This window comes from Oreochromis aureus, linkage group 7, assembly GCF_013358895.1.
Source record: "Oreochromis aureus strain Israel breed Guangdong linkage group 7, ZZ_aureus, whole genome shotgun sequence".
NCBI lineage: Eukaryota > Metazoa > Chordata > Actinopteri > Cichliformes > Cichlidae > Oreochromis > Oreochromis aureus.
In genome coordinates, this window is record NC_052948.1 from 49,410,226 (window position 1) to 49,425,534 (window position 15,309).

A 15,309-nucleotide genomic window follows, 5' to 3' on the forward strand; every position below is an offset into this window, starting at 1 on the left:
TATGGAGCGACTGCCTCTCTCTCTCCCTCTGCTGCTACTTCAATCGTGAAACTGATCAATGATCAGCTGATCGGCTTTTCTGTCACGAGTCCGTCTGTCTTCTTTGTTTTTGGCCCACTTTGCACCAGAAAGAGGAAACCAGCGGCTGAACAACAGCAGCACCTTTAAGCTTGATAAGCTGTTGTTAGAATTTATTTAATATTACTTTCTAGACCAGGATCCTTTTCTACGAATGTAGCTGACGGCTGGTAACTGTGCAGGGGCGGATCTAGCAAAGTTTAGCCAGGGGGGCCGATAGGGCATTAAAAGGGAAAAGGGGGCACAAAGACATACTTTTCTTTCTTATTCTCATTTAAAATGTCTAGCTTTTAATAAATAATTATCTGAATCTTACACCCAAAGTTTTAATCTGATGTAAACTGTATAGAAGTCCATTACTGTATATAGTAACTGTTAAGTCTAATATACCCTAGTAAGCTATAGTACTTTTTCCTTTGGGAAGATACCATCTATGCAGTTTGCAATTCTGTTGAAGAAAGATGTTGAATCTATTTAATTATTCTTGAAAAATTATTTAATTCTGTGCATTTTTTTTCACACTGCATCAAATTAAAGTTGATTACGTCGATTAAGCATCATGAGGTGGAGGGTGGGGTTTGGTTCCCTATTTTTTTTTTTTTGCTGGGAGTTTGCAACCCTATTAGTTAGGTTGCTTAATATTTCTGCTAAGTACTCTTTAAAATACCAGAATAGGGAGGATGGAGTAGGTTTAAGTTTATTAGATTGATCGGTTTTGCTGAACTATGAAATATTTTGGGTGCAGTGTATTTTTTACATACAGGTATAACAGAATAGCTTTAGTGTTGTTGTTTATTTAAACTTGAGTATGAACTTATACAAAATGCAGCAAGATATTAAAAAACAGTTTTATTGATTAAAAAACACACTATATCGGATTCATATCGGTATCGGCAGATATCCAAATTTATGATATCGGTATCGGTATCGGACATAAAAAAGTGGTATCGTGCCATCTCTACCAAGTACTTGCTCATAGGGGTCACCTGATTGTTGTGACTTTCTCTGTATTATTGTAGGGTCTGTACCTTACAATATAAAGCGCCTTGAGGTGCTGTATGAATAAAACAAAATTGAACTGAACTGAAGACTGTTGCAGGGTTCCTGGGTCAGTGTTACTGCAGAGTCCAGAAATAATGGGTGACCTCACTGTGGCTACGTCCATCATTTATATACAGGCTATGGTTCAATTCATTCCAAAACACTTATTTAAATGGAAACTATGGTGCACTGAACACCCTGTTGTGGCACACAGCTGAGCCACTAACTCGGCCTTTTTAATATAGCGGATTGATACATAGTGCACACATAGCTGCTGATTGGGTAATCCTTTTGACACAGCTACCAAATGAGAGAAAACAAACCATTGCACAATCTTTCACACCACTTGAGGGACATGTTGTTTAATCCAGAAACCACAGAAAAACTGTGCACCGCTTTCTGATTTTTACTTGTGTCATTGATCGTCCCCGCCTGGCTTCACTCCTGTTAGCACCGTCACTGTCCACCTATCCTGTGCCAAACTGTCAGTGCTTCAACCTTCCACTGCTCATTAGAATTCATTTACCTGGACTGCCTGATCATCTTCACTTTCATCAAAATTACTAAGCTATTTCTTATATTGCCTTAAACTGGTCAACTGATTATTAATTAGTACAGAGAAATTATTTTAATACAGCACCCTGTGTCGATAAAATAGCTGCTTAATGAAGTTAAAATGAAATCTGATATTAAGACATGTCTCAGTACACAACACTTTACTCCCCAAATGTTTAACTGCAGCCATGATATCATCTGGGAATCATTAAATTGGTTTAAGATTCTATGACTGCAGTCTTGTGGTTTCTGATTGCAAGTCTGCCAGGCACTGAATCCAACCCTGCTTGTTATCCTTAAAGGTACAGAGCTATAAGAGAAGCACTGCATTTTTCCGTCATCCCCATCCCCGTGAAAGCCTCAGAGAGACTTGACTTGAAACTCCCACAGTACCTTGCAGAGACCCCTCGTGCGGCGAGGGGCTTGAGTGAGTTAGTGTAACGCAGCAGCTTCTTTTGCTCCACCTTATCCAGGATATTCTTGCGGAGCACACGGGCGAGACTGAGTTCGCCATTACACACTAGTGTGAACACCAGGTCCATGAGCTGTTTCAAAATGTCTTCGGTCAGCTCTACCAGGCTGGAAGACACAGAAGGGACAAAAGAAATTTGTCAGCTCAATAAAGCAGTCAAAAGGTAACAAAAGGAGGACAACGGGGAACAATAACTACTCACCACAGCTCATCTACCACACGAACCAGCACAAAGAACGTGTTCTTGCTGACACGTTTCTTGAAGGTGTCTGGACTATGGCAGAACGTGGTATATGTGCTTTGTGGTTAAGGACAGTGACAAAAGTGTTTAATGTGGAATTAAAAAAAAGAAAAAGCTTTTACACATGATACTTCATTCCAAGAAGTAGCAGATGAATGAATCATTAATTCATCATGGACTTGTCCCAGTAGGGTTCTTGCTCAAAATAAGTGAACTATGAATATATGACATATTACATGTTTCCCTTTTAAAAAGTAATGCATTTCTTCACTCATTTACTTCATGTAAAAGGTAATCAGTTACACTGCTTGTTATATCACTTCTGCATTACTCTGCAACATGACGTTGCAGAATAATCACACACGCCCACATATCTATCCCTATCCCAACAAGGAGTACATACACAACATCTTTCTTTAATATTTAAGTATAAGGACAAAGTCAGCAGTGAAGAGCACTTCACAAAAAACTGTCATGGCAACAGCAGTGTACTGTAGGGATACTTACAGGTAGATGATGCTCCCACTATTTTGTGTAAGGATTCCTAAATAGATCTGAAGTCATGTTTGCAGAAGTTTTGCATTTGTTTCCAGCTTTGGTGTGGTTTTCCCTTTACAGTCACATTCTTTTCCATTTATGTAGTAAATAAATTCAAAATAATTTGCTTATTAAACGGCATCAAAGGTATGTTATCTACATTGGAGAAATCAAGAGTCACCTTAGTTCAGACAGGCCGCTGGGCCAAGCTCTGGATAAAGAACCTTCTACTCAATCAGCTGGCAAATCTTATATAAAGAGTGCTGTTTGCTTTAGCTCGACTTCTGTAGCTGCAGAGCTGTAAGCCACTTTGATACCCACCTCCACTTTAGCTTCTCTTGTTTTCTTTGATTCCTGCTCTAAGAGTTGTACTGTGAGGTGAGAATAATGGGTACCTGTCTAGATCACCAAGGTAACTTGTGTGTTCAGCTTTTTGGCTTAAAAATCGACTGTGGGTGCCACATTTTCTCTGTTATTTCAAACAGCATCCTGTAAGTCTATACAAGGAATATGTATACATGTAACCATGAGGCTCAGCTTTGAAGTTACAGCAGTGGAAACCATGCATCGCATTTTTGTACTGATAATCACATTGCAATACAGAAAATCTTTAATTTCTTGTTATGTTTGGTCCTAATCTGCTGAACAGTCTCCCACACTCTGCTTTTATTAATTAGTGTCCCACTCTGAATGCTGAACTATGGTGCAGGGCGTTTTTGCAGAGTCATGAGCCTCAACACATGGCCAGAATACCTGCAGAGCTCTTAACGGTTTTATTGACAACTGCTCTGTCTATAAAGTTGAGCCAATATTGTAAAGACCTCATCATCATTTCTGACAACCACCTGAGCCTGAATAATTTGCCGAGTCTTGTTTTATGCAGCTTAGGAGTCCCAGCAAGGTCAGATCAATTTTATCCAAAAGTACAGACGCTTTCATCTCCTTTAGGTTAGATTATTGCAGTTTGTTATACACTTGTTTGTGGAAACAACGTTTGCAGAGAACAGCTGGACTAAAATGCAGTGGCCAGACTTCTTTACTAAAACCACACAAAAAGCGAACACATCACCCCTGTTTTAGCTTCTCTTCAGCTAATTCTAAAACACTAACTTATAAAGTGTGCTGTGGGTTTGCACCAAAGTGCATCTCAGATCTGATACGGGAGGTGCCCGGTTATAATCTGAGGTCCTCAGTTAAGACTCTGCAGGGTGATCAGGCTTTTTCTGCCAGGCACCCACTCCTTGAGGAAATCTATTGTTATCGTTTTTCAATCCCTCCTAAAGATGTATTTTTACGAGCAGGTATTGTCTTTTAATAATATGGCTATTTTATGGTTTTAACTGTTGTATCATCTTTCCCCAGCAATGATTTTTAGTTATTTTATATTTGCTTTTAATTTACCTGTTTTCTATTTTTAATTTTCTTTATTGCTCACTTTTAATCTCCTTGTGCTGCCAGTATTCCTACACCTATTACCATTTCACTTTTATCTCTGTTTGTCTTGTGATGCATTTTGTAACTTTGATCTTTCAAAGGTTCTATTTAAATAAAGTTAATTTTTTTCCTTATGCAGCTGGAATTGCAGCTACTAGAAGACAGATCAGAAAACTGATCACATAGATTTTATTGGCTATTTATCATTAAGAATACCTATTTAATCATTAAGATTTAAACCAGGCTATGAGCCAGAGCTGAGCACATTGTTCTGGCTTTAAGGGTTATGCCTTTAAGTTTCAGAGCTCTGATGTGCAGCAGTTACAGCAGCACAGAGAGCACACAGAGCGGTAATATAAATATATTAACATATTTATATTTCCCCTCTGTGCGCTTGTGTTGACCAAATCATGAAATGTGCAATTTTCTGCAGCTTACTCTCTAGTCTTCAGGACAGTCTTATGATCCATTTTGTGGAGAAAGAGTCAAACAACATGTCAAACATCCCTTTTACAGGAGCCTGAAGCAGAAAGCCTGGGTTAACACAAAAAGCTGAAAACCACCATTGTGACACTCATGATCTACCACTGGAGTTTTAGGTTCTGGCAGGCCAGCTAATGCAAAACAAGCCTCCCCATATCTACCAATTACATCTGCAGAACTTGAGCAAAGTTCTGCAGATGTATGTGATGATTTTTTTGACTTCGTTCCTGTCTGAACTCAGAAAACACAACAAAGTAACTGATTAGACAGTGTAATGGGACTGCTTAATTTCTACATAGACATGCATCATGTGACTACATCACAGTGGCATAACAAACACACGCCTTTGAATTTTCTCTCAAATTCAAAGGCGTGTGTTTGACACAAGACTGTTTTTGCCTGTTCCCTTTAGCTTGTCTTGTATAAACAATGATTATCATTAGGCAGTAATCACTCTCATTACCGTGGTGCTAATTAATTTCTGCAGTAAAAACAATAGAGCTGTCACTAACTTATTATCAGATATTCCACTGATGATATGCTCAATCAGTTGATTACCTGTCTAGTCATTAAGACATTGGGACAAAATGCAGCTTATCAAAATTTCCCTGAGTAGGTTCGCAGTGACGCAAGTCTGCAACACACATGATTAAGAATGACTTATTAAAGCATCTCCTAATTTGTCCAAATAACAAGTCTGGCCATATAAAGTTAATGATGAAACACTGCAGAAGTAATGTGTTTAGTCTTCAGTGGAGTGCTAAATATTAAGTCCAATACATGTGATGTCTAAAATCCATCCATCCTCTTCCACTTGTCCAATTTAGGGTTGGAGGAGGTGGGCTGGACCCTATCTGAAGTACCACAGGGCTGGACAGGTCGCTAATTTGTCGCAGGACCAACACAAAGAGACGGACAACCATTCGCACTCACATTCACTCCTATGGCCAATTTAGAATCACTGGTTAACCTGAGAGAACCCACACTGCCCCTAATGTCTTACTTTTTTTAGTCATTATTAAAACTAATAATAAAAAATAACGAAAGAAAGAAAATAAAGGGAAAAAAGTACATCGTTGCACCTTTTTCCTTCCTTTTTTACATTTACTGAAGAAAAATCTCAATAAGAGGCTGGAAAAAAATCAAGGTCAAAGTTCATGACACGTGCTTTACTGCAGCGCATTTTCAACAATAATTTTAAATGTCTATATCTGTCAGTTGATTTCAGTTCTCCATTAATGAATATAATTTAAGTGAAAGCTCTAAAATGAGCAAGCAGGATGAACAAGGGTCTCCTTGGTAAATAAGGATTAAAGTGAGAGAAAGAGCACTCTGTCAACAACAACAACCAAACAAAAACAAAAGGTCAGAGTGACATGTAGAGTTATTTGAAAAGGATATCTGTAGTGCAGCTTCTTAATGAGGTCCTCTGGGGTTATGAAAGTCCTATATGTAGTCAGAAAGGCTTCACAGTACAAAACGAGATCTGTCGAGCAAGAACAGAGGGAAAAAGGCAGCGTGTTTCAGTCGATGTGCAGCCAGTGTTTTCAGTTACCTAATTAAAGCTGACAGCACATCATCAAACATGAAGGGCTGACACGCTGCAAATAACTGAACCGCAAAGAGACTGAGAGCTATTTAAAATACCGTTCAGAGGAAAAATAATAACACAGCAGTCGAATTTAAACAAGTACACATAAATCTGTCTTTGACTCTAATGTAAACGCACAGCTGTCAAAGCTGGCAAAACAAATCTGTGCCAGTGACCCAGAAGCACAGTGACACACTGCACAACATAACGACTGCGATGCTTTGCGTCTGCTGTACTGTACCTTTGCGGTCTGTTTCTGTAGCGTGGACTAATAGGATGTCCCCTGATCCGGCACGGACGTCGGGGCCGTCGTCATTCTGCGAATATTAAGTAGTGGGCGAAGTGCGGCAGAGAAATACGGAGAGGTGGGTGAGAGTGAAAGGAGGAGGAGGAGAAGAAGAAAAGAGTGGTTAGATTTGGGATGGAGTGATGCAGTCTAGCCCAAAATGAAGCACGCACATTTCCTTCCCCCTCCCCGACCCCTCCTGTCCTGCACCAGCTCCCTAACTGATGACGGAGAAAAAGTCTAGATCTGTGCGTGACAAAGATCGCATCTGCTGCGATATTTCTTGCACGACACCTCTAAATCTCAGCAAAGCTTTAAACCTTTCCTCCTTACATGTCTGATCGCTCCCCGTCTCCTCTTTTAAAGCATTGCTGTCACACTGGCCCTAACCTTGCAGAGTGGCGAGCAGCATTTTCACACATCTGTATCTCTGTATCTAACCCTCACACTGCACCACGCAGGACAAAGGAGGAGGAGGAGGATGGAGCAGCAGCAGAGCAGTCAGTTTTTAGATCTGCAGTTTTGGAGATTGAACTCCAGAGGGCAGCCACGGCTGCTGGTGGCTCGGCTCGGGATCTGATTTCACATCTGAATGACTCACGGCGACCTTTTACCCTGAGCAGGACTAACAGGATGAAGCGTGCTTTGTACGCTGGTGCTGCTGCACACTTCTGCTGTCGGTGGATTTCTAAAAACAGCACACAGGCCTCAAACAGCTGTCCCCTTACTTCTTGTTTTAGTGTTATCCTGCTCATGATCTCCTTGTGGTCTATGAGGGCGAGCTCGTCCACATCTTCTTCATCGCTCCCAGCTGAATCAGTCGCCTTTTGCCTTCTGAAAAACCACACACACACACACAGCCATCATCAAACATGTTCAAAATTCACACTACGTGCTAGAGTGGAAACAACTGATTATTTTGCAAAAAATTATATTTCACTGTTGTGCTAACTAGCTCATCAAATGTGAAGAACATCCTTTCTGTAATACCTTTCCTTATCCAAAACCTCTTTGCTATTGGTGGATGGCATCTGAGGGGTGGGGTCTTGAAGGACATCATCAGCCGCGATTGTTTCCTATTTGTGGAAAGGGGTGAAAAAAATAATTAAATAAGCGTCTGTAACATCATCACTGATGAATGACCCCCACGCAGCAACAGGAGGCTCCGTGGCTGTTGATGGCATCAGAGGGACCAAGTAGGACCTCATGCAACATGTTGGCAGAGCAGAAATGGTGAATGGTTTATCTCAAGGTTTACAAAGGATGTTGTCCCCATTAGTGCTGATGCAGATAAAGTGTAATGAGCTGAGGGGGTCAAATAATGAAGCTTTCCTTCGTCGTGAGCAAGGAAAAACCCGACAGATGATACCCAAACCAGAACGACACCATAGGGTAGAAGCACCAAATGTAGAACCACAAACACGACCACACTTCCATACATCATCCTAATCTTTTGTTCTCTCTCTCTCTCTCTTTCTCACCTCACCCCAACATGCCTTAAAATCCCAAATGCACAAGCTGGCCCAAGGGAATAAAAACACCACTGTACACGCACGCACATACACTTGTCGCACATGCACAGGTGCACAACAACTGTTATGAGAAGTGTTACTGGAAAACCGAAAACCAGTAAACCATTGAGAATCCCTCAGCAGCAACATGTTAGGTGTTAGATTGGAACATGGTTAAATGCTTGTTACAGTTAAAGCGCAGCCAGTGAGAGAGAGAGAGGGATGGCAATCAGCAGCCAGGCATTCATAACAACATACACAACATGGACATCTTTTTTCCCCCCACAGACACCAGCCGGAGCACACGAGTCCCTTGCAGGCAAAACCCTGTGAACCTAAAGTCATGCTCAGTCAGGTTTGGCCACGTTCACATTCCATCTCTTCGCCATCGCTCCAGGAGGTGAATCAATAAAAGCTGCTCGGCGCGCAACAGATGTGAGACTGACATCTGCCGACCGTCGCTCGAAATCCCTCCAATTGATTCATACCCCTGAAGTGATGGGGATGTGCAAATGGAATTGACCTTTCACCTCCCCACCCCGTGCCGGTCAGCTACTTACTCTGAGGGAGAGCGGCAGCTCCCCATTGGCCTGGCTGGATGAGTACAAGTTGACATACTCCCCCTCCCCGCCCTCGTCGTTCGCGCTCTCGCTCTATGGGAAGAGAGGAGGGACACAAACCGAGGCGTGAGGGCGGCAGAGAGTGTTTGCTAAGGGTGGAGCAGACGCCGAGTGAGAATGTGTGGCTAAGGAGGAGAGATAGCAGTCTAGTCGAGGTCTGGCGCTCTACAGAGAGGGATGTGCTTTCCAGTTCTGCTTACTTGTGACCACCAGGTGGCACTGGAGTGCGTTAGATACAAACAGGTAATAATATTTACTGGCAAGAAGAACATGCAGTGCAACATGCTCCACTGGGATTCTTTTAAGGACCAATAATCAGACAGCAGACAGCGTGTGAGCAGTGATAATGACAACAAGATACCACTAAGAGAATGACTCACTACGTTATTATTATATGAGCAACAATACTGTACGCCAAACAGCTGTGATCTAATACCAATCTGCCAGGGGAAGGGAGCCAGTATCACATTTTTTTTCCCCCCTTTTAAATCTGTTTCACAGAGCTGGTTCAAAAGTATTCCTGCTTGTGCTTCCAACATCTGTCCTTTTTTTGTAAGCTCACCGCTGAGGTGTGGAGAGAGTCAGTGAGAGAAGACTCAGAAGGAAGACAGACAGCCATAGAACCCACTGAGCCAGCCAGGGAACCGTTGGGCCCGCCCCCGCTGCCATCCAGAATGGTGGCATTGGTCAAGGCAACCTGGTCCAAGCTCTGCGATTGGTGGAAAAGAATGAAAGCAAGAAAGAAGACAAAACAAAAAGAAAAAAAAGAAAGAAAAAAAAGACAGGTCTAAGAGATCAGAAAGAAGGAGGCAGAGCAGGTAGAAAAAGATTCTGCACAATGGGAAGAAGACAGAGAGGGAGGGGGGCGTGTTCACCTCATACCTCCAAAACCTCCATTAGCCTTTGACTATGGGAGTGATGTGCCTGAACATGAATTGCGCGCACACATGCACACACACATGCATGCACGCGCACACACACACACACACACACACACACACACACACACACACACACACACACACACACACACACACACACACACACACACACACACACACACACACACCCCTAAACTAAATCCAACATAAATATTTCCAGAGGGGTAACATGGAAGATATAAAAAAGGGCTTGGCTTAACAAGGACAAGGATAATCCAGCATCAGCTTGCAGTGTGCATCTATGTTTCGACAAGCGATGTCTAAATGTGTGGTGGTTCATGTGGCCACTGAAGAGATGCCTGGCAGCAGGGAAGTAGCAGTAACTTGTTTTAACATGTTGCACATAGCAGCCCTGTTTCAGCATACCAGCACAGAGTGGTGCAAACACACAGATCACTGGCAAACACGCAGACAAATGAAATGGCACGCTCATGCACAGCCGAACAGAAACCGGAACCGAAGCACCTCATTCTTCTTTTACTTTGCAACGCAAATCTCCAAAATCCTCCCAAAACTGTGAAATTCCTCTCCGCTCCTTTAACAAGTCATCCCTCTCGACATATGCAAAGCTGCTTTCCTGGAAGGCTCCCCCCTCCTTGACATTCCCCCAAAAACCATCATGCCCTGACGATTTGAGGAATGCAAACATTCCACAGAAACTGGCAAATGGGAGATGTGAAAGTGTGCATGTGTTTAGGAGAGGGAAAGGCGCTCGCAGCACGGAGGTGAGAGGGACAGAGTTAATAGTCAAGAGGCTTCACGGTGGAGGGTGAAGTAGGAGGAGTGGAAGGAAGAGCAGTCGAAATGGAGGGAATGTGTTTTCCATCAGATCCATCTGCTGCTGCATTCCATTGGAGATACCCTGAGGGAGACCCACACCATGTCTCAGCGTGCCTCACACACTGAGGGGTCACCATGGGTCAACCCTCCCAAAAATACTGACCGGAAGGCTGTAACACACATCCCAAGTCTACTACGAAGTGCTTACTTGAACACAGCACCGATTAGCCTCAAGCTAACCCTTAAACAAGAAGCTGATGGTTGAAATGAAACAAAAAAAGACCTGACACACTCTCATGTGATGTTCCGATGGGCTGCTTTGTACCTACAACTCAATAACTGAGGCACACTGAAGAGAAGAAAAGGATCAAATATAACCTGCAGAGGAAGGCTTTGCACACAAACTCACAAGCTTTGCTAGCAAGAAGCTGCACACAACTACAACAAATTACTCCACAGACTCATTACCACGCAAAACACACAATAATAAACAATATATATATTTTTTAAAGCAACAACAAAAATCACACAGTTAAAACAAATGCACGCATGGATGGGTGGAGCAGCAAATCTAACTGCACAACAAACAAATCACAAATGCCCGAGGGTGTCGTCGGGAACGTCAATGGTGCAGGCGTAAATGAACAAGACTGTATTTACATATGGAGCGCACACACACAGGGTCAAGCAACCCCTGGACACAGCACCCAGCCAGAGTGGAGAATGGAGAGTTCAAATGCACAGGGTGGAAGAAGGGAAGGGGGGTGGGGGACTTACCGTGGGTGTGGTCATGGACGCCTGGCCAATCAGGTAGGAGTTAGAAACCGATATGCTGAGGCCCAGCCCAGAGCCCGCCTCCTCCATTGCCGCCACAGACGGCTGGAGGTGGCAGGAGAGAGAGGAGGAGGAGGAAGAAGAAGGGGAAGAGGAGTGGGAGGCCTGAGAGGGAAACGAAGACAAAGAATGAAAGAAAGAAAGAAAGAAAGAAAGAGGGAGTGAGAATAAGAGGGGGTTGAGGAGAGGTACAGATGTGGGGAAAAAAGGGTGTTAAAAGAGAAAAAGAGAAGAAGGGACAGTTGATTACACTAGGAAGCGAGACTGTATTAGAGCAGATTTAATCAAAGGTCAGCAGTGGAGCAGTGAAGTTAAGTGGTAAATGCGTAGGAGGTTTTTCTAGTACAGCTGAGAAGCATCAGCTCATTGGCTGCAGATGGAAATAGAAGAGAAGGGAAAATGTGTCCGATTATGAATCTTCTCTATTGTGTTTTCCTGGAAAACCTTAATTACTGCAGCACATATGACGTGTTCAGGTTACACGCATTTATATTGACTGTGACAGCCCACTACACCTTTTGATGTCCTGAGCTTTAAGAGCTTTACAGAAACCAGGCCAGCTGCAACACGCTCTAAACAGAGCCAATATGATCCGCTCTAGTTTTTTCTTTTTTCCCCCACCCATTTCCTTATCCACACGGCGGCTGAATTTACTTTTTTTTTTTGCAAAGCCCTGTAAAGTTGCCAAAGCGTGTAAGCCTGGAACATGGGTTTATGGAGGAGGCAAACAGGCTTAGTCCACTGGGCCACGAGCTCATCAAGTCCAAAACACGAGGCCAGATTAGGCCTAGGGGGCAGGAAGGCGGAGATGAGCGCGGCTCGTATGCTCAGACAAAAGAGTGATAAAAATAAAAGTTGGGCGCTTGGCTCAAAAATACACAGGGGTCGATGGCAGAAAGGGGACAGCGGATGAAAGTGGTGGGTCTGGGTAGGCAGCCATGCAGCCACAAAGTCTGTTTCTCTCTCTGAATTTGTACTGTACCCCAGAGAAGCATGTCAGCTGCTTACTGTCCACAAATGTGCAGTCATATTTGTGGACAAAAGACGATTGTGTTTCTGGAAATGTGGCAAAATGTGGATCATCTACCGTAAACACAAAATATTTATAAAGCTCTTTAGTGGTGATTGTTAAACATTTAATAAAAGTAACATTAAAGGCCCCCCAAAAACCCTTGTTTTAAAAATCAAAACATTTTCACCACTATATAAAAATGAAGGTGCCAAAAACTCAGTTGATCTGCTTCACTAGGACTGTGTGTTCCCCACCTCATAACTGCCATTAAGCTACAATCCAAAAGCTGTTAAAGTGTGACTGGTGCACAAAAAGCCCCTCTTAATTTAAAGTCGTTAGAAAAGCACAGAGAAAATAACTAAGATCACGTGGAAAGTAACCAATAATGTTCCAGATTTGGTAGTATATAATGTGCTAGTGTGAGAACGCATTGCTTGATAGCAGTGTGCCCTTCTTTTCCTGTGACTTATCCTGGTGTGTGTCTCCTCCACTCTCTCCCCACTGACTCATTGTCAGACGGTTGTCTCAATTAACCCAGACGCCGACCCAGATTAAGATAAGTGGTCTGGATCTGATGTGGGACTGATAAAGGCTGGTCTTATCTCCAACTAACGACCAAACACCTCCACGTATGCGCAGATGTCTGCTGCGGTTACAGAAATGGAGAGAGAAGAAAGAGAGGGAGTCGAATAGGTGAGGGAGATAACAAGAGAAGAGGAGGCTTGAGAGAAAATTGATGAGGATTACCGCTGGAATGCACTTGCAGCACGCATTCTTTCCCCTACTCTTTGCTTCCTGCCGGCAGGGACCACCACCGCTGCAGATGGCTTGTTTGTATTCTTCACACGGGCTCGTGACGCTGTTTAGCAATTCAAGGTGTAATTTCATAAATTGCAGTTTCATCAACGAAGCCTTCGCCGCTTCAAAGTTTTGCTCTAAACGGAACTGAATGATTCCAGGAATTTAAATTACAGCTTTGCTCACACGGCCCAAATGAGCAAACCCGGCTATTTTATCTGCTTCAGGCCTTGAGAATTTATGAGATGTGGCGAAATATTAAAGGAACTGGGGGTCGCGGCCCTTTGAAGTAGAAAGGTCTCTTACCAGTTGTCTTTGCTTTGGTGGCAAAGCCGGGGGCTGCACTGGCTCGTGCACTGAGTCGGTGCTGCTGAAGGAGTCGTTGAAGCCGTAGACCTCCTGGAAGCGCTTGTTGCGCTGTTCATAGATGCTTTCGCTCTGCGGCATCTGGTAGAAGACAGAGGGCTGCGGCTCCGAGTAGTCTTCCACAAACTGCATGTATTGAAGGACTGGAGGAAAGAGATTGATTCGATTAGGAAACATGTATTGTTTATTTTGCTTAAGGTTCCAACTTTAAGAAAAAAATTATTATTATTATTCTCTCGCTCTCTTCCAAAGTGTGTCTTTTGCCTCATCTTCTTCTCCCCATCCCCAACCAGTCACAGTAGCTGGCTGGCCCACCATAGACCTCTTTTCTGCTTGAGGTTCCTTCCTGTTAAACCAGAGTTTTTCCTTCCAGCTGTTGCCAAGAGCATAGGGGGTCATTTGACTGTTGTGATTTTCTCTGTATTACTGTTAAAAAGTAACACAGTTTGAAAGCAATTTGAAAATAACCTTGACGTCTAAAAAAAGTGTAAATAATCAGTATTGCTCATGCAAGATGGGAGATATAAAATACAAGAGATCTAAAAAGGAAAAAAAAAAACATAAGTGTGTCACAGTGAAGTGTTGAGCAACCACACAATAACATTTTTCATTAAACTCCGTCTGCGTGGTTAACACCCTGGTGATTCAGACATTTTGCTAAAAATGTCCTAAAGCCCATGAATGCATCACTATGACATCATCAGTTATTTTCCTGGGTTTGACAAAGCTCCTCGAATGACACAAACCTTATTATATAGTGATTCTCACAGGGTGAACAGTACTGTGCATATACTGCGCTTTATATCAACCAGGACTCTGGAATGTGATTAAAAAAGCAGGAAGGGCAGTCTGCTGCTGGGAATGACATAATACAGTAGCATGAGAGGAAGTGATGTAGCAGTCGGGCGAGGAAGTGACCATCCACTGCCCTCTGTGCCCCTGGAGCCGAACCCATTGTAGCACATCCTGGTATTCACTTCCTGCCTCTATTCACAGAGGAATATTTCCTTGACATAAACTGCGGTGCAACAAGTGGATGACAAAGTGCACTGAGCGTCCTTTTCCAAAGCATCTCCTTAAATCTCGACTTCAGTCTTTAACCTTTAATCTTACTTTGCTCATTTAAAGTTCATCCTTCTTTCTAGACCTAACCGCTGCATCATAATGTCTCCTGCCCCTTTTCTTCCCCCCTCACTTACTGTGTTTGCTTTTCTTTTCTGGCAGTGGCGGTGGGCTGGCGGGGACATCTGCATTCTCACTAGCAACATACTGGGAAACAAACACGCCCCCATTTGTTTGGGGCATGGGTGAGATGGGTGTGAAAAGGGGGAACGGTGGCGTGGGATGAAGTTCCTCTTCCGACAGGTTGTCGTACTGCGAGGGGAATCGCTCGTACAGCACCCTGGACCCACCGTCGGAGAAGGACGATGTCTGGGTGCTGCGCCGCTTTTTCATCGGCAGGGCAGGTGGTGCGCTGATGCGGGAGGACTGTAAGGGGTTAGTGTGATTGGGCTGGGGGGTCCAGTAATCTTGGTGCTGGGGTGGGGGAGCGCTGAAGCGTGGATGCGAGGGGTGCTGTCCAGGAACGGGGGAAGAGGACTCGCTGTGAGACTCGGGCAGGGGGCTGAGGCACCCCCCGACTGGTATTGGGGGCAGGTTCTCCCCAGCTGACAAGTCCTGGTGGAGGAAGTCATAATCTGGGTCGTAGTGATCTGTGTTGTCTGCAACG

General features: G+C 43.6%; 1 protein-coding gene across 3 annotated transcripts in view; it reads right to left on the minus strand.

The window, feature by feature from the left end:
- Positions 1-15,309, minus strand: part of rapgef1b (Rap guanine nucleotide exchange factor (GEF) 1b) — a 50,064-nt gene that overhangs the window by 3,290 nt on the left and 31,465 nt on the right. Inside the window, exons 9-19 of one of the 3 annotated variants that reach the window (XM_039614544.1) lie at positions 14,780-15,301; positions 13,521-13,723; positions 11,348-11,509; positions 9,412-9,558; positions 8,790-8,882; positions 7,709-7,794; positions 7,447-7,552; positions 6,674-6,749; positions 6,243-6,327; positions 2,349-2,441; positions 2,068-2,253 (exon numbers count right to left, since the gene is read on the minus strand). In XM_039614544.1, the coding sequence (XP_039470478.1) occupies positions 2,068-2,253; positions 2,349-2,441; positions 6,243-6,327; positions 6,674-6,749; positions 7,447-7,552; positions 7,709-7,794; positions 8,790-8,882; positions 9,412-9,558; positions 11,348-11,509; positions 13,521-13,723; positions 14,780-15,301 (1,759 nt within the window). The remainder of the gene's footprint in view (positions 1-2,067; positions 2,254-2,348; positions 2,442-6,242; positions 6,328-6,673; positions 6,750-7,446; positions 7,553-7,708; positions 7,795-8,789; positions 8,883-9,411; positions 9,559-11,347; positions 11,510-13,520; positions 13,724-14,779; positions 15,302-15,309) is intronic. The other 2 variants (XM_039614542.1, XM_039614543.1) reach the window with 2 other exon arrangements.